This window comes from Neltuma alba, unplaced genomic scaffold (genome assembly GCF_004799145.2).
Source record: "Neltuma alba isolate B1F8T4 unplaced genomic scaffold, ASM479914v2 tig00011648_pilon, whole genome shotgun sequence".
NCBI classification, from domain to species: domain Eukaryota; kingdom Viridiplantae; phylum Streptophyta; class Magnoliopsida; order Fabales; family Fabaceae; genus Neltuma; species Neltuma alba.
Genome location: NW_021636296.1, coordinates 322,239 through 342,972, shown reverse-complemented (window position 1 = coordinate 342,972; position 20,734 = coordinate 322,239). Strand labels below are relative to the sequence as shown.

Here is a 20,734-nt window from a genome sequence, read left to right as displayed (position 1 = left end):
GTGTCATTAAGCAGATGAAAAATAAAAAGAGACCGCACTTATTTTATATGGAAATATAGCAATACACGTGACGTGATCTCTGTTAGTTAGCGCCGTTCTCAGAGGGGTAGTTTATGGATGTGTACGGACCTCAGTTTCTCATCCCAGTAACTGTCATTTTTATCCATTCTCTGCTAAACTGTCCTCCTTCCATTTTTGGGGGAGAGAAACTCAGAGCCTTCGTAAGCAGGGGCGTATAGAGTTATGAATTTAGGAGTGGCCGTTTCTCTATCTAAATTTTATATGCATATAATAATTTCAATATAATTGCTGAACTCAAACACGGGATAAAGACAATCATCGGTGCGGCAACTTGTGTAACGAGGTCTAGATCATTGTTAAAGCATGAGTAAGTTCAAGATGTGGGCTGGAAGAAGTCATTTATTATGACTGAGGCTGAATTCTCATAATAAATGGGCAAAAGGAAAAAATCCTACGAAGAGGCTTCTTAATACAAGGAAGGCAGCTCACATGTACACCCAGAGGAAATATCAGAAAATTTTCTTTTTATATATATATAAAAAATAGAACAAAAGATTGTAAAAGCGCCTTGTTATCTTCTGTGAAGCAAAAATTGATAGCAAGGCACACTGACATATGAACAAGCACAAATATTCTTAATCTGATGATCTGTCCGAGGAAGAACCATTACGAGCAAGATGTGTTTGATCGTCATCCCTTCTTCTGGAGTTGTGTACTTGATGATGAGTTCGGGGATCATATCTCTGGGAGGCAAGGTAGTTTAATGCGGTAACCACGTCGGTTATCACAGGCCGCATATTAGGCTGCTCTTGAACACACATGGCAGCAATAGCCAGAGCTTGGTACAAACCTCTCACGGGATACTGGCCTTCCAGCAATGGGTCTACCATTTGGGAGAATTTTCTCCTGTCTTTGAACAACGGCCTTGCCTGCAAACACCACATAAAACCCAAGTTACTTATTTTTTTCTCAATTCACATAACTTTTTTCAGAAGCACACAAAAAGAACATAACTGTGTTCTAAGCGTATGTAAAGAAAAATTGCATTCCATGAAGAACAGGAGTTTAAAAAATTCTTGAAAAATATGTCTGTGTTGTGCACAATCCAAGATATACACCAGAACCATCCAAGCTCCACATTGACAGTTAGGTTTCGTTTCACATAGGTGAGATAACAACAGAAGGAAAATATGCAAATGAAACGTTCAACCAGAACATGTGGTATTCAAGAGCAAACAAATGAATAAATTGACACACGAATGGGATTCTCAGTAATTTTGCAGGGGTATTTTCTTTTTTTGAGGCCCATGGCAGGGAGGGAGAAGTTAATAGAAAGCGCCAATTTCCTTATGGAAAATTAATGAGCAGATAATTCATAATTCAGTCAGCAAGTTTCAGAAAATTGTCTGTCTCAGGCGTTTCACATCAGACCATCGGAGGACCAAAAAAAAAAAATCAAAGATGCAACCAATAAATAGTTAAGTAGGCTATCTTCTCTGAAATTTTTGAGGAGTGCAAGCACATATAAAGCCTCCACCTTTGGTTCTTTCAACTGAATGCCAACTATGGTTCTAGTTCTTAGCATAACCCTGGCAAAATGTAAGGTAATATGAAAAAACTGATGCCCAATCAAAACTAGTGCCACAGATTTATGAGCATTTGCACTTGCAGTTCTATTTCTTTACCACAAGATAATAAGAAAGGAAATATCTGCAAAAGTAAATCAACTAACATGGACTTCAGTGGTAACCCTGAATAAGCAAGCATTGACATACCCATGCAACCAGATTTTGTTCTTTGGCAGGTCTAGCGTTATCAATGGCTTTCCTGCCTGTGATGAGCTCCAAAAGAACAACGCCAAAGCTGTAGATGTCTGACTTGAACGTCAACTGACCCGTCATTGCATAATCTGGAGCACAGTAACCATACGTGCCCATAACCCTTGTTGAAACATGTGTCTTATCGCCGCTTGGGCCTACTTTGGCCAAACCAAAATCAGATAACTTGGGATGATATCCTTCACCTAATAAGATGTTTGAGCATTTCAAATCACGGTATATGACCGGGGGCTTCATTTTCTCATGTAAATACTCCAAGCCCTTTGCAGCTCCGGCTGCTATTTGCATTCTCGTGTTCCAGTCAAGTGGTTTTCTACCGGGTGGAAGATCTGAGGTGGAATGGGGGATATCAATAAGCAATGCAATGGTGATTTTAAAAAAAGAAAACTTGCTGAGTGTAGATTCTATCTGAAGAAAAATGAGATATTAGGATCATAGTATATACCATGCAAGTGGTTCTCCAAAGATCCTAATGGCATGTACTCATAGACCAATAGTCTCTGATCTCCATCAGCACAAAACCCAATCAATTTCACAAGATTAGGGTGGTCTGCTTGACCAAGTGTCAAAACCTCAACAACAAATTCCCGAATTCCTTGAAGTCCATTAGGGTCAAGTTGCTTTATAGCCACAACCTGCATTAAAAATAACAAATCTTAATCGCATTGCAACTCGACAGAAACCTTAGATATGCACAGTAACGTGATGCACAAGAGCACAAAACACAATATATTAGAACGGCTGGACCAGATTAATATTTCACTGATAAGTTTTGTTCAATCCCAAACCAACCTGGTCTATTCTCTGCAAATGCCCCTTGTAAACCTTGCCAAACCCTCCTTCTCCCAAAAAGCAATCCGACCTAAAATTTCCTGTTGCCGCTGCAAGTTCATCAAAAGTAAAAGTCTGAGCCGTGCTACCACTAGTGTCTCCATTGTCCGATAAATTTAATCTCTTCACATCCTGAGAAAGTTGATCACCCTTAGAATGAGCTTCCTTCGTCACATTCACATTCAAATCAACTTTCACCGTATCTGTAAGAAATGCAAAAATGCGCCCAAGGTAAAGGGATCCGACGAGACACTAGGCGTCCAAGTTAATGCAACTTATCAAAAAGGAAATGACTTGTATTCGAGATGACTGGAGAACCCACAACCATCAAAATTTAAAAGTAAACAAAGTGCAAAAAGACAAGCCCGACTTTCGATTACCCTTTGAGTATTTTCAAAAACGCAAGCGACCGAGAGAAAGAAGAATGAAGCATGGCCTATATGAATACTTCGAAATAGACAATAGATGTCAAAATTTATCCGATGACTTCTGAGAAAGATTAGGAATATCAGAGGAGAACGTTAACACCGACCACCACGATTAATCTTGATACTGAACATAAATTACATAAAAACCAAGTTCACAATTTTCTTTCCGTTTCCAAAGAAAACTGTTTTTTTTTTTTTCCTGGGAAACATTCCACCAAAATAAAACAAAGGAGGTGCACTTGATTTTCATACCCAGAAAAAAGGACTGAGAGAGATGGCATACGACGAGCCGGGAAGAATGAACATTGATGAGTTCAGGACATAGCCATGTCTAGAATCTTTGGAAAAAGAAAAAGGTAGATTACTCAGAAAACAAGAAAAAATAAAGATCACCATGATCACAGAGAATGGGTAATCAGTTTGTTCAGTCGATTAGCCAAATGCGTGTTATCTGAACATTCAAGTAAATTAAATCAAGATCATCGAAAAAATTAACCAGCACCTGTGTGATTGTTGGGCTTTGCGCTCTGGCTATAGTCGTTGGCCTGCGATTTTCTGCTTGATTTCTTTGCAAAACAAAAGCAACCCATAATCCCTCTCAGTCTAAGGCGCGCCAAGAAAACGAAGCCTAGAACAGAGACCAGAGCATGAAAATACAGGCAATCGAGTGTCAAAGACTTGGAAGGAAAGAGAGGGCAGAAACAGCAGGGGAGAGAGAGAGGGGCACTTCTGAAGTTTTGGGCGATGTTCCTGGTGCTTTAATGTTTTCAGGGTTTACATGAGATGAGCATGAATTGTAATAAAAAATTTTATACTCGCTAATAAAGAGACGCCACGAAAAAGAGATTGGAGTTTTCTGTCATTTCCATAATACGAGGGGCATAATCAGCTCCGGAGTTGGTTGAATGCGCCAAGCCCTTTTAGTTTAATATCATCGGCTCACGGACTCTTTCGGCTCTACGCTGAGCTGCCTTCTACTCGTTTTATCAGACATTGCTACGCTGACGTGGCGCAAGGCAGCTGCTGTTCATCGATTTGGTGCGAGCTGGTGTGCATCGCAACTGCAATGGATCTTTGTCTTTCGTAGAAGGTATAGTCCGCCGGTGGCGTACAGATCACACCAACGCGCTCTTCTGAACCGTCCGATCTCCTTCCCATGAAATGGCAAGAAAGGTCAACATCTCGAACCATTCACTAGGGCCCACGCGATGACGCCGAAAGTGGGGCCCACCTTGCCTACGCGCATCGCACTTCCACATCGGCCCCCTAACGGAACGATTGGAGCCGAACGCGTTCCAGCTCGGCGGCCTTGACGGCGCCGTCACCGGTGAGAACTGCCAACAAATTAATTAACGTTAGGCGGTTTCAGATGAACTCGGCCATACCGGATCACTGGTTCCGTTTTCAACTTACCGAGTAGTACTGGCATGTTTACTTTGCCTTCTGTTGAACGCGTTTGTCATAAATAGGGGGTATTTTTTTTCAGTAGTAGTTGAATTCTTAAAATTAACCATAAATCCTCATCCTAACAGAAGATAAGAAAAATTAGGTTATAAAGTTAAATGTAGATATTTCCAACAACATTATATTTGCATGTTAAATAAAAAAATTTAAACTTGCAAGTTAAAATTTTATAATTGTCAGTCGAGTTGTGATATTTATAAATCTTCTTGTCTCTAAACTCAGTTGGTGATTATAAAAAGATCCGTGACTATAAATTACGGGTAACTTTGAGAGGATTAAATTATAACTAATCCTTTAAGTATAAACCAATAGGAGTCAGTAAATAAAATTCTTCGATTTTACACAACATATAAGGGGAATATTTTATGTTTTTGCATGCCTGTGCGCAGGGGATCATTCAGCCTGGGGATGAATGAAAACCTGTAACCTATGGTGGAACATAAATTTATTAAATGAGGCCGACCAACTTAATTAAAATTGGTAGATTTGACTGCCAACTAACTTAGAAGATATTCATAAAGTATTGGAAAGAGCTGATGAATTAACTTGTCACCTGTATTCTTTACCAAAAATAAAATTGTCGCCGGTATTGCCCAGCTGTGGATGAAACAATATTTACATTGTTTGATAAATATTAAAAGCAAAACACATGGTTATTGCCAAGATGCTTAATATTTTATATTCGTACCTATAAATAAATGACGTTTATTTATAATTTATTTTGTTCTATTTTAATATCTCATCTTCTTATTATTTTGTTGCCATGATTCTTAATTTCATCTTCGTGCCTGCCAAATTTGTTTAAGCACCATGTATAATTAAAGCACGGCGCGCGCTGGCCGGAATCATGTTGAGCAGGAATGTAAGGTGGGACACTGAAAATGTTTCATTTGATATTTGACTTTGGCTCCTATTTTAAATTCTTCTCCCACCTAATTAATTTTTAAAAAAAATCTGCCACTAATTAATTCTCTCTCACAAACACGTACACAAACAGACAGGCGTGAGCAGTGATCGGCCGCGTACGTATGTAGAAGAAGATTTACGTATAAGAAATTCCGAGAAGTGGCATCATTTTACTTATTTTTGCAATTCAATTTGGATTCCTCCTCCTTCTCATCATTATATCTACCCCTTTTTCCCTTTGGCTATGTTAATTACTTCTTTATTTGTAACATGTTTCAATAATTGTTCAATCCCCGCCATTTAACCCTGTGTGTTATCTCCAAACAAATTACTCTTTCGATCCTAAATATAAGATATTTTTTGTACTATATATAAGGATCTTATACTTAGGACCAAAGGAGTATTATTTATTATGCATTTTTTATTTTTCCCATTCTCGAGTAGGAAGAGAAAGAGGCATTCGAAATAACTTCTTAATTACTTCATCCTTAAATCCCCGGAAGAGTTCCATAGAAAACAAGGTATTTAATTAATTATATTTTCTGAAAGAAAACAAAGCTCTTTAAATTATTACACTAAAAATCTACGCCCGCGTAAAAACATGAATATCAATATATCTTCAGAAGTTGTAGAAAACCTCGCTATCTGCAATACGTTCACAGAAAAATAATTATTTCCAAACTGCTGCGGCTCATTATCATAATTATTCTAGCTTGAGAAACTTCACTCTTATAAGTGGATTTCACTTGAAAAGGTTGCCATACCAAAAACTGCCTATATAATCTTCGTTTGGGCATGACATGGAGTGGAAGGGAAAAAAACATATGTAGAGGGATTTTGGTTTTATTAATAGACAATTTTAGATTAATTAGCGGGAGTGTCATTTTGCAGTCTAATTAAAGAACGTGAGGATGAAGACAAATAACAGAAAAACCGGCCAACCCAAAAAGAAAATGGCAAAGAAAGAGGACTCATCACCAGGGTGGTCTAGAAAGTTCCAGCATTTAATTAAAATATTACGCGTGGGAGAAGAAGTAATGAGAAATTAAAGACGAGGGGATGACCCAAAACAAAGGAAACCAGAGTGACAAGGCAGGAAAATGAGATGAGGCGGAATAATCTGATTGGATTAGTAATAAAATATATAAGCGTAAGGAAGGGTTTTTTGAAAGAGACGTGATCAGAATTGGGATTGAACTCTCTTCCATTCAAACGTTGCCACGGTTTTCAAATAAATATGATCTCTCGTACAAGACATTTCGGGTTATCATATCCATACACGTGTCGTCTGCTTTGAGGTCAATCCTGCGATTTTGGATCCATCAGCTAGCCTCCCCCCACCATCTCCATCTCGCCATGCGTCTCCTCTCAGTTTTATCTGCATTATTTTAAGAACTTTTAAGAAACATGTAAATATAGAGCCAAGTGTGCATGCACATAATGTCCTTGTCGAAGAAAAAGTAATATTCGTTCTGCAAGTGTGTGTGGCTGTGTGTGTTGTGTGCTCTGTGCATGGGACGTCATAAAGGCTAGAGCGGACAAATTGAGAGTCGTGGGCAGTTAGGCTATATCATATGGATGATAGTATGAAACTGATTTTTTTTTATTATATTTTAGCGATTAATAATGGGAGGTTGACCAACTTCGACTTCATTCTCTTGTATTCCTTGCTTTCTTTTGCTCCCTATGTGTTGCATTTCCTATTCAATGAGTGACTGTAGTTTTCTTTTTGTATTTTAGTGCTCAAATATCGGTTTCCTACTCTGCTAATGGATATTTACTAATAATTCATCAGAAACGGCCGTCTATGATTTAACAAAAAGAGACCAGATATCTTAGAGCTTCTTCTTCTCCTTCTTTGAATCAGAGGAAGCATGCACTAATGATCATTTAAGACGACAAATGGGACTCACACAACTCGATCCCAACTTACAAGGAAATTATATATATTAATAGGCTACAGAACCATTAGCAGAGAAATTCTACTTCCATACGTGTCCCTCATATAAATTCTCCTTTTCCCAATTAAAGAAAATAAACATTTGAGTTAATGATGATATATTAAGTATTTCTCGTCATTATTTTAAGCAAGAGCTTAATTTTAAGTATATACTATATTAATTTTATTTATGATGATACTACTTTCCTAATATATTCAACAATTCATGTTGTTATTTTTCATTTATACCCAACAATCTACTTTTTTTAATAGTTTGGGATGCTAAATTCGCTATATCTAATCAAGTGCAACACAATATCCTATGTACCATGGTGATAGGGAATGAAATTAACTTCGTGACTAAAGGTTTCGATGGGGCGGGGGAAAAATCGTACTTTGAACAGTCGAAAATATTTAAATAATCGTCTGAGGTACGAAAATGATGGTATTGATTTGATATGGATGGATCAAATGTTCGTTAGCGTAATTTAATTAAATATATTATAAGAGCAGGAAGTGGGTACTGCACTTTAGTGATTAAAGAGGATGGTGACTTGGGGTATCCGTTGAATGGGAAGCCAATTGCATGTATGCGTAGTGAGCCATGATTAGAGTGAGTGTGCATAAAGGTAATCTATGATTAATCAATCACCAATAGCTCGGTGAAGGCAAATGCTCTATTATGTTTATGGCGCCCACCTACCTTCTTCTATATATATATATATATATATATATATATATATATATATATATATAAAACCATCCCCCTCGGACCGGCCAGGAAGATGAGGCTGCCAGTAGTATCAGTGCTCAAAGACTCAAAGTGATTATTCCTACTTCTTCTGCAAAATTATCCTCATTAAGTTTTGTTGTTTATCAGCAAAAGAAAGTAAGAAACTAGCCGTACTTAACTAATTTAAAGATGTTAAGAAAATTAATTAAATTAGTTATTTGTAATAAATAGGTATTGTCTTTCTTAAAACACCCTTACTCATTATTTGTATTAGTTAAAAGTACCATTTAATGAAACCTTAATATGTACAGCTACTATAAGAATTAGTTAAAAAAAAAAAGATAAATATGAAAGACAAAGTGGATTTAGATTTTATATTGAGAACCAAGTTAAAAATCAAACTAACTCTTAGCTATTATATTAAGGATTGCATATGGTATTTGAGAATTGAGAGTAAAACATGCTTATACATGGATGATTCGGTAATGATTAGGGTTAATTGTCGGTCCAAATTTAAACCCTATTAAATTACAGACTAAGTGTTAGGTAGTCTTATTGATTGGAAGTTTATGCACCGGCCCTGTTATTTGTAAAACCGGTGTTTTAGTTAGTTGAAGTGAAACTCAGATATTCAAATTGCAACCTTGTGATTCTACAAACCCCAAGTGCAAAACTCTGCATTATCCATCAACCCTACTCCAGTATGGCCGCTTAAATGGGGGTGCTCCAGAATCCGAATTTAATTTGGCCCCTTTTTATTTTGTGTGGATTACACGCCTCATTTCGTAAACAAATTCTCATCCCCATAATTTGGAAGCAAGAGAGAGGGTTGTGGAAGCAGAGGATGGCCAATGAAAAAGAGCATGTGCGCCACGTTGAACGGCATGGATCTTCCTAGAGGGTCAACATAGAACTAATTCTAATTTCCCCTTCATTTTTAAAAAATTAAATAAATAAAAGAAGTATAGGGCGGCCCACATTGCCTTTAATCCATTCGAAATTGATGTGGGCCCAGAGGACAGCGGGTAAGTCCGTGCATTTTCTAGGGTGGGAAAAGTGGTGGGGCAAGACGGTCAAACCGCAAGGAACAGCGGACCAATGAGAATGTTGGGGCATGAGAAATCAATCGCTGTCCGGTTGCCCTTTTTTTTTTTTTGGTTTGGGTTAAAAAAATTGAATAGCGAGGCGTGAGCTGTGAGGAAGAGCTGCATTGGACGATGTGGGTAGGATAGGAAGCGGGAATAAATAATATTAGGTTGGCTAACTAACCCCAGATACCCTTAATCTGTCCTGCGTCCAACAAGTTTTACCCGTATATCAGGAGTCAGCAGTACCACATATTCAAATCTATTAACAATTTAGTGACCTCTCTAAACCTGTAATTGACAAAATATATAATAATAATTATTATTATTATTTTCCTTCGCAACTTGCAAGTGCGTTCACTCTATTCATCAAAAATATTTCTTCGAGAAACTTTTTGACCATGTGATAATCCCACACTGACCTTGTCAGGTTGGGGGCAGCAGAACACAAGCTGGCTAAGTTGACGAGATAAAATATTGGGTGTTTCCTAGGAGCTTCTCTTCCATTCCTAGGAACTGTACTCACAAGTATTTATTCGGGCGTTATAAACATGTTCACATAAATTGGTACTATAATATTTTTCCTGCGTGCTTACTTTTTGACTCGTGTTGTACTAGGATGGCGTTCAGAATGAAGGTTTATTTGCCTTCAATATATGTTTCAGTTTCTGTGCCCGCGTCATTGGCCTTCTTCAAACTCGCAATGCACCCACGCATTACACACCATCATCACAGAATTTTGCGATCCAGTTCATCTGAACTAACTTCCCAAAAGCAATCAACGATGAGTCCGTTTAAGTTTTCAACAGTACCAGCCTCAAGTTTCAAATCCGCTTTTTTTTTTTCCTCTTCTGTCCAGAATATCCCCTCACTTGAACAGTAAGAGACTAATCTCTTGAGATACTATTAGGTTCCAACAATATTTTTTCTATACATATCACCTCAAATATCGAACCTAAAATATGATGCTTAAGGTGTCCAAATCCCTCCCACCTAGACCAACACTTTTTTTTTGGCTAAAGCATAGGTATCATCATATTGGAGGCAATCATATTCAAGACACTAACTGACACTAAATGTGGGTACCTATTACAGTAGGGATTCAAATTTTAGTTCATCATACTGTGAGAAACTAACTCTTTTTATTAGATCCAAATTCTGTTGGTACTTAGACCAACACTTGTTACAACACAAATCTCTCAGAGTTTTTCCTCAAGGGCGTTGGCCCAGAACACGAAACAAGAAAGTAGGCCCAAGCTTTCAAAAACACATCCCATGCTGTGCTGCCCATCACAATAGCATGTCCCATCCGGACTAACGGGCCTCCTTAACCCATTTTAAAGATGGAAAGTACCAAATAGAAGTTTTGAAATGAGCGACGATCACCTTCCTTGCAGGCTGCTCTTAACATGGAGATCCACACATATTTTGTAGCTGAGCAGTGATCTGCTGATTAAGTTCTGAGCTGAGCGGGGTGGAGAATTTGTCCGGAAGAATCCTTAGAGAGAGAAGCACAGACTGAGAGTGATGGCATTGTGGCGATCGCTGGGTGGGAAAGCTGGAAAAGGATCATCTTTGCTCTTCGGCTTAACACGGAAGTTAACTTATGGTGCCCAATCCCAAAGCGTGCGAGCATTCTCATCCGCTGTATCGCCACCTTCCAAGGCTGTTGTCTACGAGCTTCACGGCTCGCCTGACTCCGTCACCAAGTTGATAGGCCTTCCTCCCTTTGAAATCAAAGAGAATGATGTGTGCGTCAAGATGCTTGCTGCTCCTATCAATCCCTCCGATATCAATAGGATTGAAGGTTTGCTATCCTGCTACTAATTTTACGTTATTTTGCTTTCCATAATGACTATTTGTGTTAGGGTTCGTTCATCGAATGGACGACTTTGGAATAATATGGTGTTTACTTGAAGGTGTGTATCCTGTGAGACCGCCACTACCAGCTATTGGTGGGTATGAAGGCATCGGAGAGGTGCATTCAGTGGGCTCTGCAGTTACAGCTCTATCTCCTGGTGATTGGGTTATTCCTTCTCCACCTTCTTTTGGTGCGCCTCTCTCGCTGATTTCACCATTTGATATTTCTTTCATATTCGATTAATAAATATGATTCTAAAATTTATTAATTAGACCTTTTTATGAGTTAGTATGCCTGCTATTGTCCGTGTTACACGAATTTAAGCTTTTATTCTAAGTCGCTCTGAGGTCATAGAATTGGAAATAAATGCACTGACGCCGCTTGTCCCCGTTCCTATAACTCGAATTCAATTGCAACCTGAGCAGATTAGAAGACTTCGTACTGGCAATCTAAAAAACTGCCCGGTTCAAATATCTTCAGTTCATACGCACAAAATTGGTTCAAAAAGCATATCATGTGTCAAGAGGTTGAGAAAATCATATTTTCTTCTCTAATTGGAATGTAGAAACATCCCATTGAACCCTTTGCGTTCTCTGATCGTATCAAAAGGTACTTGATTTTCCTCTGGCACAGGGACATGGCAAACATACATTGTCAAAGATCAGAATGTGTGGCATAAAATAAATAAGGATGTGCCCATAGAATATGCTGCTACAATTACTGTCAATCCTTTGACTGCCCTGAGGATGCTTGAAGATTACACTACTTTGAATCCAGGTACTGCAGTTGTCTACAAATTCAATAAATTTTCATTGTGGAGTTGAGTAATTGATGCTTGATTGAACTTCGTATCGTGGATACCAACAGGAGATTCTATTGTGCAAAATGGGGCTACAAGCATGGTTGGTAAGTGCGTCATTCAGATTGCACAATCTCGGGGTGTTCACAACATCAACATAGTAAGGGACAGGTACTGATTTGATGGTTCATTGTAGGTATTATGAGCTTCTGAATGTCAACGTTTGTTGAAGCTTAGCTAAAACATTGAGATCGAAGCTTATTCTGTCTTAATTTTATTGCATTATCTTATATTAAAACCAGAAGTTGAAATTTCTTGCTTTTTTTTCCTCTGCTGTTGGAAATAATAATTATGAGGAGTCTTATTCTTGCACGCCAACTCAATTCTTGGCAGGGCAGGGATTGATGAAGTAAAGGAAAAACTTAAGAAATTGGGAGCTGATGAAGTTTATACTGAGAGCCAGTTGGAAGTGAAGAACGTCAAGAGTCTCTTGGTATCTTCCGAGTCTTGACATATCATTGTTGATTTGGTTGGTGGCTTCTTATCACTGGAATAAACGTTAATTTATTCAGTTGAATGTTGATAATAGTTATTATCTTTTTTCCCAACTGAAAAGCAGGTATGTAGAAGAGTAGTCTGGATACATTTCGACCTGTACCGTTTGTGATGGCATTCCTTAGACTCTGTGTGGTTTGTAAGAGTGAAAATGGTAGGAGTGGCTAGAAGTTGACAATGTGTCAAATCACGCGTCAAGTATAGATAAATTGTTTGCCTCCCTCCTCCCCTTTCATTTTTTTGCACTCCTATTAGAGCATCACACAAGTATTATTTTTACTGCGCGTCGTTTATAAAATTTATTTGTAGAATTAATGCCTTTATGAGTGTCAAATGGTTTACTTTACATCTCATTGATATTATAGAGCGATTTTCTTTTTGGTCATGACACGATAGGGTGATATGCCTGAACCTTCATTGGGATTCAACTGCGTTGGTGGGAATTCAGCTTCCCTGGTTCTCAAATTTTTGAGGTATAACATGGAAAGCTGGTTAAAGAGTTGCAACTCTTTCGTGTTGTTGAAATAAGTATTCTTTCTTGAATTTAAGTAATTTTATGCCTTGCAGACAGGGAGGAACATTGGTGACATATGGTGGAATGTCTAAGAAGCCTATCACAGTGTCAACTTCATCCTTCATATTTAAGGTTAATAACTTCCACGTACTTTCTTCATTCTCCTATTTGATTACGTTTTTTTTCCTCTAATTAATAACAGGGCAAGCTCAGCTTCAAAGTAAAACTAAGTCATCAGACTAACTCCTAGGAGACAGAGATCCTAAGCTATTTCCTAAATCATGATACATTTGATCCAAACAAAAGGCCGGGGGTATATGAACCAGATTCAACTCCCTGGACGTCCCATGAGCATTCTTCGCTAGGTAGTCAGCACACATAATTGTCTCTCTATAAGCATGATGAATTTCCAGATCCCTGTTGGAGAAGATGATGAATCTTATGTCCGCAATTTCCTCTCTCAAAGGGTGTGAGAGGTCACATTCTGTTGACAATAGATGTAAGGCGTTCCAAGAGTCAGAATAGAGTTTCATCTTGGAATATCCTCCTATTTGATTACTTTTGTTTATGACGAATTGAGTTATCGATATTATGTGCCTGTATGCTTTGGTAGACTATAGAATCTTGCTCTGGCTTATAATTTGTAACTGAATTTTAAAACTACATATGTGCAGGATCTTTCCCTGAGGGGTTTCTGGTTGCAGAAGTGGATAACTGCAGATAAAGCTGGAGAGAGCAGAAAAATGATAGACAGGCTTCTGGGTCTTGTGCGAGATGGGAAGTTGAAATATGAGTATGTCTTCTGCCTACCGAATTCAAATTGTAAATTAACAATTAGCTCTTGGATTTTATTATTTCTTTGCATGAACTGTTCGCTTGATGTTCCTCATTGTGTCAACGGATCAATTTGATATATTGTCCACCCTCTTTGCAGGATGGAACTGGTTCCCTTTGACCATTTCAAGACAGCATTGGATAAGGCTCTCGGCAAACTCGGGAGCCAACCTAAACAAGTGATCATATTCTAAACATTTAAGTAGGAGCTAGGAGTTTGTTGAGACTTGGTATAGGGTAAGCCTTTGGGAAAGGAATTTAGGGGGTGTTTGGCTCTCCTCCCAAACCATGGTTTGGGTCTCCAAACCATGGTTTGGAAAAAAATTTGCCAAACACCCCTCAAAAAACTGAAACCATGGTTTTGAGGGAAACCATGGTTTTGTCCCTCAAAACCTTGGTTTCGGATAATGAGACGGAGGGCTGCTTCTGCTTGCTTCAAATAATTGATTGTTGGTGGGCCCAGGAATCTGATCGTCAATCAGGGGAGGGGAGTGACCGAGTCTGTGAGGGTGAGGTTAAATAATATATTTTACAAAAAAACATATTTACTTATTTTGTTAATATATATATACGTTTTAATTTTAATTATTTTATTAATATATATTATTTATTAATATATATACATATTTAATTATTTTATTAAATCATTTTGCAAAAAAACATTTTTATTTATTTTATTAATATATATACGTATTAATTTTTGTATTAATATTATTTATTTACTTCAAATAAACATATATTATGAAATATATCTTATATGTAATTATCATTTAAACTTATGTCCTTTTTAGTAATTTCCACATATAAAAAAGCACTTCTGACAACAACTATCCAAACACTCTCACTTTATCAGAATCACTTTTTCAGAAAAGCTATTCTTTTAAAATCTATTCTCTCCAAAATCTATTCTCCAGAAGCTATTCTGCAAACCATGGTTTGGCTCCATCCAAACACCCCCTTAGTCTGTCATCTGGCAATCATAGTACACTACACCACACATTGATCTTGTAGATCTTGCTTGTATAGAATGCGAGTTGGGAGTAGTGGCGAACCTCTCAACAAACACTGCGGTGAAAATTTCACAACTAACATTGATGAGCATCGATCTTAGTTTAATTGAAAGGCTCACGAAACGAGCATGTAGATATGCAATACATCTTCGGTGCATCCCTAGTCTGTATTGATGTTACTATGTCACTATTAACGTGAAAACTTTGTAGCCGGTGGCATTACTTTGATGATTACAAGTTTACAACACAACTCCGCAGATTGGCTTTGCACAAGTGTCAGAATTGGATCTGAAGATAATTGTTGGCCCCCCAAAAAAAAAAAAATCCATGAGTAACTGCCATGACAATGGACAAGACAATCTTAAAGATACTAAAGGCGATCTTCCTTCTAATAAATTCAAAAACCAAGTATTCTTCCGGTCCTAAATATGATATCTTCATACATACTAGTACAGGGGTTTTATATTTAGGACTGGAGGAGTAATTGATTTTATTACATACGTTAATATTAAGTTGAGATATTTATTACTCGATGTGTTTTTGTTATCATTACTAATAATGATTATTTATATCAAAGTTTTACTAGGGGTATGTAACCCTTTTTTTTCATAAATTTATTATGAAAAGAATTACAGTAGGTCTCAAATGAAGAGATTAATTGCTACTAGGTCCTTCCTCTAACAAGACATTAGAGGATGTGTAAATGCTATGGATTAACGTGTAAGTGAAACTTACTGTAACTATAATTCTTATTTGAACATTTTTTTTCATTCATCTCAACCGATTGTGCATATCAAGATTTTAAAAAAAATTAAGAAAAAGGAAAATCAATAGCCAATACGTTCCACCATCCTCTGTAATTCTTTACCATGTTTTAAAAAAGGGAGCGTACAAGTTCACACGCCAAGTGTCAGAGCCATTGCAAATCTGAATCAACGTTACTACTGGATTTATATGCCCCTTAAAAAAGGAGAGAGAAGAAGTCAACGGATAGAGACAAGAAACCAATAAGAGCACCAAACAAAAAACCACTATTGTGGCTTAGGCATTGCTGCATTTGGTTTTCTACAATGAGAAGCCATGGGCTAAAGGGTTGTGGGGCATATAACCCTCGCTTCAGCAAGACAGACAGTCAACCAAAATGAGACGGTGCAAAAGCTCGAAAAATAAAAGGAGCGAAAAAATAAGAAAAAGAAACTTGCATCCCGGGTGAACCTATCTCCCTCTTCACTCTCACTATACAGATTACAACATCGCATTCACCATCTCTCCAACCAGTTCCAAACTCGTATATGATATTTTATAAAACCAAACATTAAGAGCAAAGGACCGATTTTCCTGGACTATTCCGCCATCTCATCTGGATGAAAGTGAAGAGACTCCCTCCATATGAGATCCTTTATATCTTCTTCGCTTAAAGTCGTCTGCTCGAAATCAAAGATGAAAGGAGTTGGGCAAATGGGCTCCTCGTTGATCTCATGAAGACTTGACAAATACGGGTGATTCAACGCTTCTTCCACTGTCCAGACATACAATACAATTCAAGGAAATGAACGAATGATAGAAACGATTATCAAACCAAAAGAGGCGTACCAGTTATGCGTTTGGACGGATCGAAAACCAGCATTTTCTCCGCAAGATCAATTGCCAATGGCGACACATCAGGAAACCTCGATGCGAAGGGTTGCTTTTCAACACGTGGGAGCTGTTTAACATACTTCTTTGCATTATCGCTTCGCAAGAATCCAAGGTCTGAATCATCTGGAGAACCTAGGAGCTGATTGATGAAGATAACTATGAGGACTGTGTTCAGCAATATTTTACCCATCCGGGACCTTCACTTACTAGTTACTGGCACTCCTATTGTCTACCAAAAAGTTCAGAATGCTAAGAATTCAAATTGTCAACGGGGAGAAGAAAAATACCTCTGTTATAAGCGTCAACTGCTGAACATAGTCTTTGCCCGGAAATAGAGGCTCCCTTCTAATTATCTCCATCAAAATGCAGCCAACGGACCATACATCAATAGCTGCAGTATATTCTGAACAATTCAATAGCAATTCAGGGGCCCTATACCAACGAGTCACGACATATTCTGTCATAAAGTCTGTCTCAGAGGTAGTTCTGGCCAGCCCAAAGTCGCATATCTTGAGATCACAGTTTGCGTTGAGGAGCAAGTTGCTTGGTTTTAAATCTCGGTGCAACACATTTGCAGAGTGTATGTACTTCAATCCTCTCAAGAGCTGATATAGGAAATACTGCAATGACATTTAACATTCAGCATAAGCTGGAGTCTTTTACAATATTCTGTTTACGAACCGAATCTCTTGAGTTCAAAATCAGTGAATTAATTGAGGAAAAAATAAAGCTAGCAATCCGTCATCTCAACTTTATACGCTAAGAATTACATTCGCAAGATTCCAAGATACTCACTTGACAATGCTCATCTGCGAGATCCTGGGGAGAGCGAATGATCTGGTGTAGGTCAGTATCCATCAATTCATACACAATGTAAACATCATTAAAATTTTGCCTCTCTGGCGGCCGTATGATGTCCTTAATTTTAATTATCTGCACAATACCATTGAAGAGAGTCATGTACAAGACATAGCCTACAAAGTTCAGGTGCAATCAAAGCCGTCATTTCAGTGTCTCATGCACAGGGGCAGAAAAATCAAGCATATGCTGTCATAGTTGGATGATACAAGATGGGAAAAGGGAAGCAAGTACAATCAGAGAGTAAAAGAGCCATACGTTGTCATGATCCATATGACTGAGAAGCTTGATTTCACGAAGTGTCCTCTTGGCGTCGATCCTGTTGTCGAATGCGTTCCCTATCTTCTTAATCGCAACCTCTTCCTTAGTCTCAGAATTCGTCGCACAGCTGCACTAACAATCAGAAAGATTAACGGGGATAGACAAATTAAAGTATACCAACGGATGGATGAGATGAAGTAATACCAAACGATGCCGTAAGCGCCGCGTCCGACAGGCTGTATAGGAGGCGCATATTTGGCATAAACATCGAAAGGATTGCCAAGAATGTTGAATCTCACGTATTTGCCTCCATGAAAGGGAATCGCCATGGATTTGATCGGGAGGGGTTCAGAATTTTCCATGTGTTAGGGGTTGAAAGGAAGCTTTTTAGTGAAAGGGGAATGTTAAAGGGGGAAGGAGGGTGAGTAGTGGGTATATAAAGGAAGAAGGAAGGGAGCGTAGGACCGTCGGGGGACTTTGACGGAGCCCGTTGAGTGCCTTTAGCTTTTGAAGATGATGGGAAATCCACCATGAAATTGGATGCGTTACTTTGAAATTCAAATCTCCAATTCAAATCTCGCGTGGACTGCAGAGCACAGACCATAGTGGGAACGAGACGACGGAGTAAACTATGAAGACTTGTCCGAGTTCCTACGCGAAAACAAACACGTAGTCATCACCAAAAATTGCAGATACGCGGATAGATGGGACAGTGGCCCATAAATGACCCAGCCCCAGGAAAGACACCGGCCCAAACGACCCGTTTTGGCCCATTGGCCCACATCATGTGGGCCTTCTAAGCCTCTTCGGCAAAGAATTGGTGGGCTCTGACCCTGATGCAATTATAATACTTCGTGACTGTTTTATGAATATGCATATGCATAGAGCATATGTGTGCGTGGATGCGGATGAAGTAGTTGAAGTTGAATAAGAACTGATATAAGAATATGCTAACGATTTTTTAAAAAAAATATATCACATTAATTAATTTAACTAACATGCTTAATTTATTCAAATCAATGGCTTAGATTTTACATTGGGACCGGAGGAGTATCTTTTATCATGGAAATGTATAACATCAAAGCTCGTTCCCCAGCCATCGAAGAGCTTATTATCCTGAATTTTTTTTTTGACCGGAACTTATTATCCTGAATTTAAAGATATCCTCTCATATGCATAAATACAAGTAAATGACTACAGATGAGAGGAAATGGAACTAGAATACGAAGAATACACAAGATATGAAAAAACCAAAAAACATGTTCTGTTTCTTTGTTCGCTCATTGGCTGACTTCATTCAGTGACGAAAGCCGTGACGTATTCTCAAATCAGATTTTCTTAGTCACCAAGGCACCCCGGACCGAATCATTTCAATTTTCAAGCGCAAGACGTGGTCGGTTTTCTGTTTTCTCCAGGGGCCGCGTTATTTTTAAAAAAGTCAAGAAAACATAAATAAACACTCGTTTTTCCAAATTGCATATATCCTGTCCTTTATAGTAGTATACTAGTACAAGAGTTAGTTAGCTGATTTAAATATAATAAAAAAATCAGTTATATTAGTTATTTATAATAAATATATGTTATTTTTTTAAAATCTATTTGCTGATAAAGTATAATGGGTAGAACTATATTTGTAACAATGACAATGGATAAATACAAGAGATAAAATAGTCAGTGTCTTGTATTTAATGGGTTTGAATTATTAAAGTTATTATTATGCTATTGTTGAAATTAATAATGAACATATAAGAGCATCATAACGACTATCAGGTCCCACAGACGTCAAATGCTACAGCTGTATCATAAGGTTTATAGCCGGTCAAACAACAGAAAAAAGTTTATAATTATTAAATACTGCCTCCTGTTTTTAATATAAGAGTTAGTTGACAAATTTGAGTACATTAAAAAACTAGTTAAATTAGTTATTTATGATAAATAGGTATTATCTTTTTTAAAATATCCTTACTGATTAAATACATTGGCTAAAACTATCAATATTATAAGGATTACCTTAAATAAGTATAAGAAACATAGTATATTAAAGTCTTATATTTATAATAAGATAAAAATCAAATCTATTTTTATATTAAAAACCACAGATGAATGCATTTAACTTGCCGTTGACCCGGTCTGCACATAAAAGAGCATGTTCGTTTGCCATATCTTATGCATTAAACAAAAGTAAACTTCTGTAACTTCATTATAAAAGACGCCATGGTTTATTAACATTATGATAGTCATACTATAGTAATAGTTATGTGGATTGGATGACCCCTCCTTCAAAAATACTATTTTTGATTCAACGTATAAGTCACTTTATTTAATTAATCAAAACTTAAAAAATAATTATTAACTTATTAGACCAGTCTCAAATTAATTTTTTTTATATATTTACGATATTAAATAAAGTTATGAATGAGAGAGAAAAATATAAAAACCTGGCAGGAATTCTTCAAAACACCAGAGTATCAAAACTGGATTTTTGTTACTGGACAAACAGAAAAAAGCAAAGGTTAAGATGACATATATTGAATGGTCAAGTCCTGTTTGTGCCTTGTCCACACATGAAGCAGTTGCAGCGTATATAAATAATAAAAGAAGATTAAATTTTTATGGGAATCCAATGATGGTGATTAATAAACATTTTTTAATCTTCGTTTTGATCGCAGCGTGACAATTAACTGGTATTGAATCTTTGCTCATTCTTGTTTCCTAACTTGAAATACTCACACGGGGCATTATGAAATACTGTGATCCACGTAGTAGCTTCTTACATCCACTGATTACAGATAAAATATGATCTTTCAGGTGCAAATACACCTTCAATCTGAGGCCCACAGATTTTTGTTTCCGACCTGTCCAGTATAGACAAGCGAAAATGCTTTTACTGTTATTTATTTGGTTGTTATGTTCGTTTCTTGAGACCGGATTTGATTAATGCAAGCTGGTTCTCTCGGCAACCCGGGGGGGGGGGGGGGACAAGTGATCGATACAGGCAGGGTGACGCCAACTGGATGTGTTTTATTGCTTAAACAATCTTATCCCCTGCGAGAAGCCAAAGATCGACTCAACGACTGTTGAATTCTTCCCCAGCGAAAAGGAAACAGTCCCCCAACGGATAAACGGCTTTTAACTTTTTATTTTTATTTTTATTTTTAA

At 37.6% G+C, this 20,734-nt stretch overlaps 3 protein-coding genes across 6 annotated transcripts; 1 reads left to right on the top strand and 2 right to left on the bottom strand.

Annotated features, from left to right (window-relative positions):
* Positions 1–404: 404 nt before the first annotated feature.
* On the bottom strand, positions 405–16,367 carry LOC114716228 (probable serine/threonine-protein kinase PBL5). Of its 2 annotated transcripts, XM_028901199.1 has the most exons (5): positions 3,621–3,862; positions 2,652–2,893; positions 2,305–2,494; positions 1,797–2,188; positions 405–950 (listed from the first exon to the last, which is right to left on the bottom strand). In XM_028901199.1, the coding sequence occupies exons 1-5, from the start codon at positions 3,706–3,708 to the stop codon at positions 657–659; spliced, it is 1,206 nt and encodes a 401-aa protein (XP_028757032.1). In that variant the 5' UTR covers positions 3,709–3,862; the 3' UTR covers positions 405–656. The 2 variants fall into 2 exon arrangements, with proteins under 2 accessions (XP_028757032.1, XP_028757033.1); XM_028901200.1 differs by lacking the exons at positions 2,652–2,893; positions 3,621–3,862 and adding an exon at positions 16,357–16,367 and having other exon boundaries at positions 2,305–2,454.
* Positions 1,102–14,064, top strand: LOC114716229 (enoyl-[acyl-carrier-protein] reductase, mitochondrial). 3 transcript variants are annotated; one of them, XM_028901202.1, is made up of 10 exons: positions 1,102–1,112; positions 10,688–11,052; positions 11,165–11,296; positions 11,740–11,883; positions 11,974–12,076; positions 12,299–12,398; positions 12,857–12,933; positions 13,028–13,106; positions 13,649–13,767; positions 13,909–14,064. In XM_028901202.1, the coding sequence occupies exons 2-10, from the start codon at positions 10,773–10,775 to the stop codon at positions 14,000–14,002; spliced, it is 1,128 nt and encodes a 375-aa protein (XP_028757035.1). In that variant the 5' UTR covers positions 1,102–1,112; positions 10,688–10,772; the 3' UTR covers positions 14,003–14,064. The 3 variants fall into 3 exon arrangements, with proteins under 3 accessions (XP_028757035.1, XP_028757036.1, XP_028757034.1); XM_028901203.1 differs by lacking the exon at positions 1,102–1,112 and having other exon boundaries at positions 10,631–11,052; positions 11,165–11,263; XM_028901201.1 differs by lacking the exon at positions 1,102–1,112 and having other exon boundaries at positions 10,632–11,052.
* Positions 15,827–18,193, bottom strand: LOC114716230 (mitogen-activated protein kinase homolog NTF6-like). Its single transcript, XM_028901204.1, has 6 exons — positions 17,780–18,193; positions 17,573–17,702; positions 17,252–17,389; positions 16,744–17,076; positions 16,412–16,595; positions 15,827–16,337 (listed from the first exon to the last, which is right to left on the bottom strand). The coding sequence occupies exons 1-6, from the start codon at positions 17,935–17,937 to the stop codon at positions 16,162–16,164; spliced, it is 1,119 nt and encodes a 372-aa protein (XP_028757037.1). The 5' UTR covers positions 17,938–18,193; the 3' UTR covers positions 15,827–16,161.
* Between the last annotated feature and the right edge of the window lie 2,541 nt (positions 18,194–20,734).

Coding starts and splice junctions, on each gene's coding strand:
- LOC114716228 (XM_028901199.1), bottom strand. CDS start 3,708: ATGGGTTGCTTTTGTTTTGCAAAGAAATCAAGCAGAAAATCGCAGGCC. Junction 2,894..3,620: donor AAAGCCCAACAATCACACAG/GTGCTGGTTAAT, acceptor CATTTCTTACAG/ATACGGTGAAAGTTGATTTG. Junction 2,189..2,304: donor TTTGGAGAACCACTTGCATG/GTATATACTATG, acceptor ATTCCACCTCAG/ATCTTCCACCCGGTAGAAAA.
- LOC114716229 (XM_028901202.1), top strand. CDS start 10,773: ATGGCATTGTGGCGATCGCTGGGTGGGAAAGCTGGAAAAGGATCATCT. Junction 11,053..11,164: donor CGATATCAATAGGATTGAAG/GTTTGCTATCCT, acceptor GTTTACTTGAAG/GTGTGTATCCTGTGAGACCG. Junction 11,884..11,973: donor TTACACTACTTTGAATCCAG/GTACTGCAGTTG, acceptor GGATACCAACAG/GAGATTCTATTGTGCAAAAT.
- LOC114716230 (XM_028901204.1), bottom strand. CDS start 17,937: ATGGAAAATTCTGAACCCCTCCCGATCAAATCCATGGCGATTCCCTTT. Junction 17,703..17,779: donor GGCGCTTACGGCATCGTTTG/GTATTACTTCAT, acceptor TTGTTAGTGCAG/CTGTGCGACGAATTCTGAGA. Junction 17,077..17,251: donor TCGCAGATGAGCATTGTCAA/GTGAGTATCTTG, acceptor ATGTCATTGCAG/TATTTCCTATATCAGCTCTT.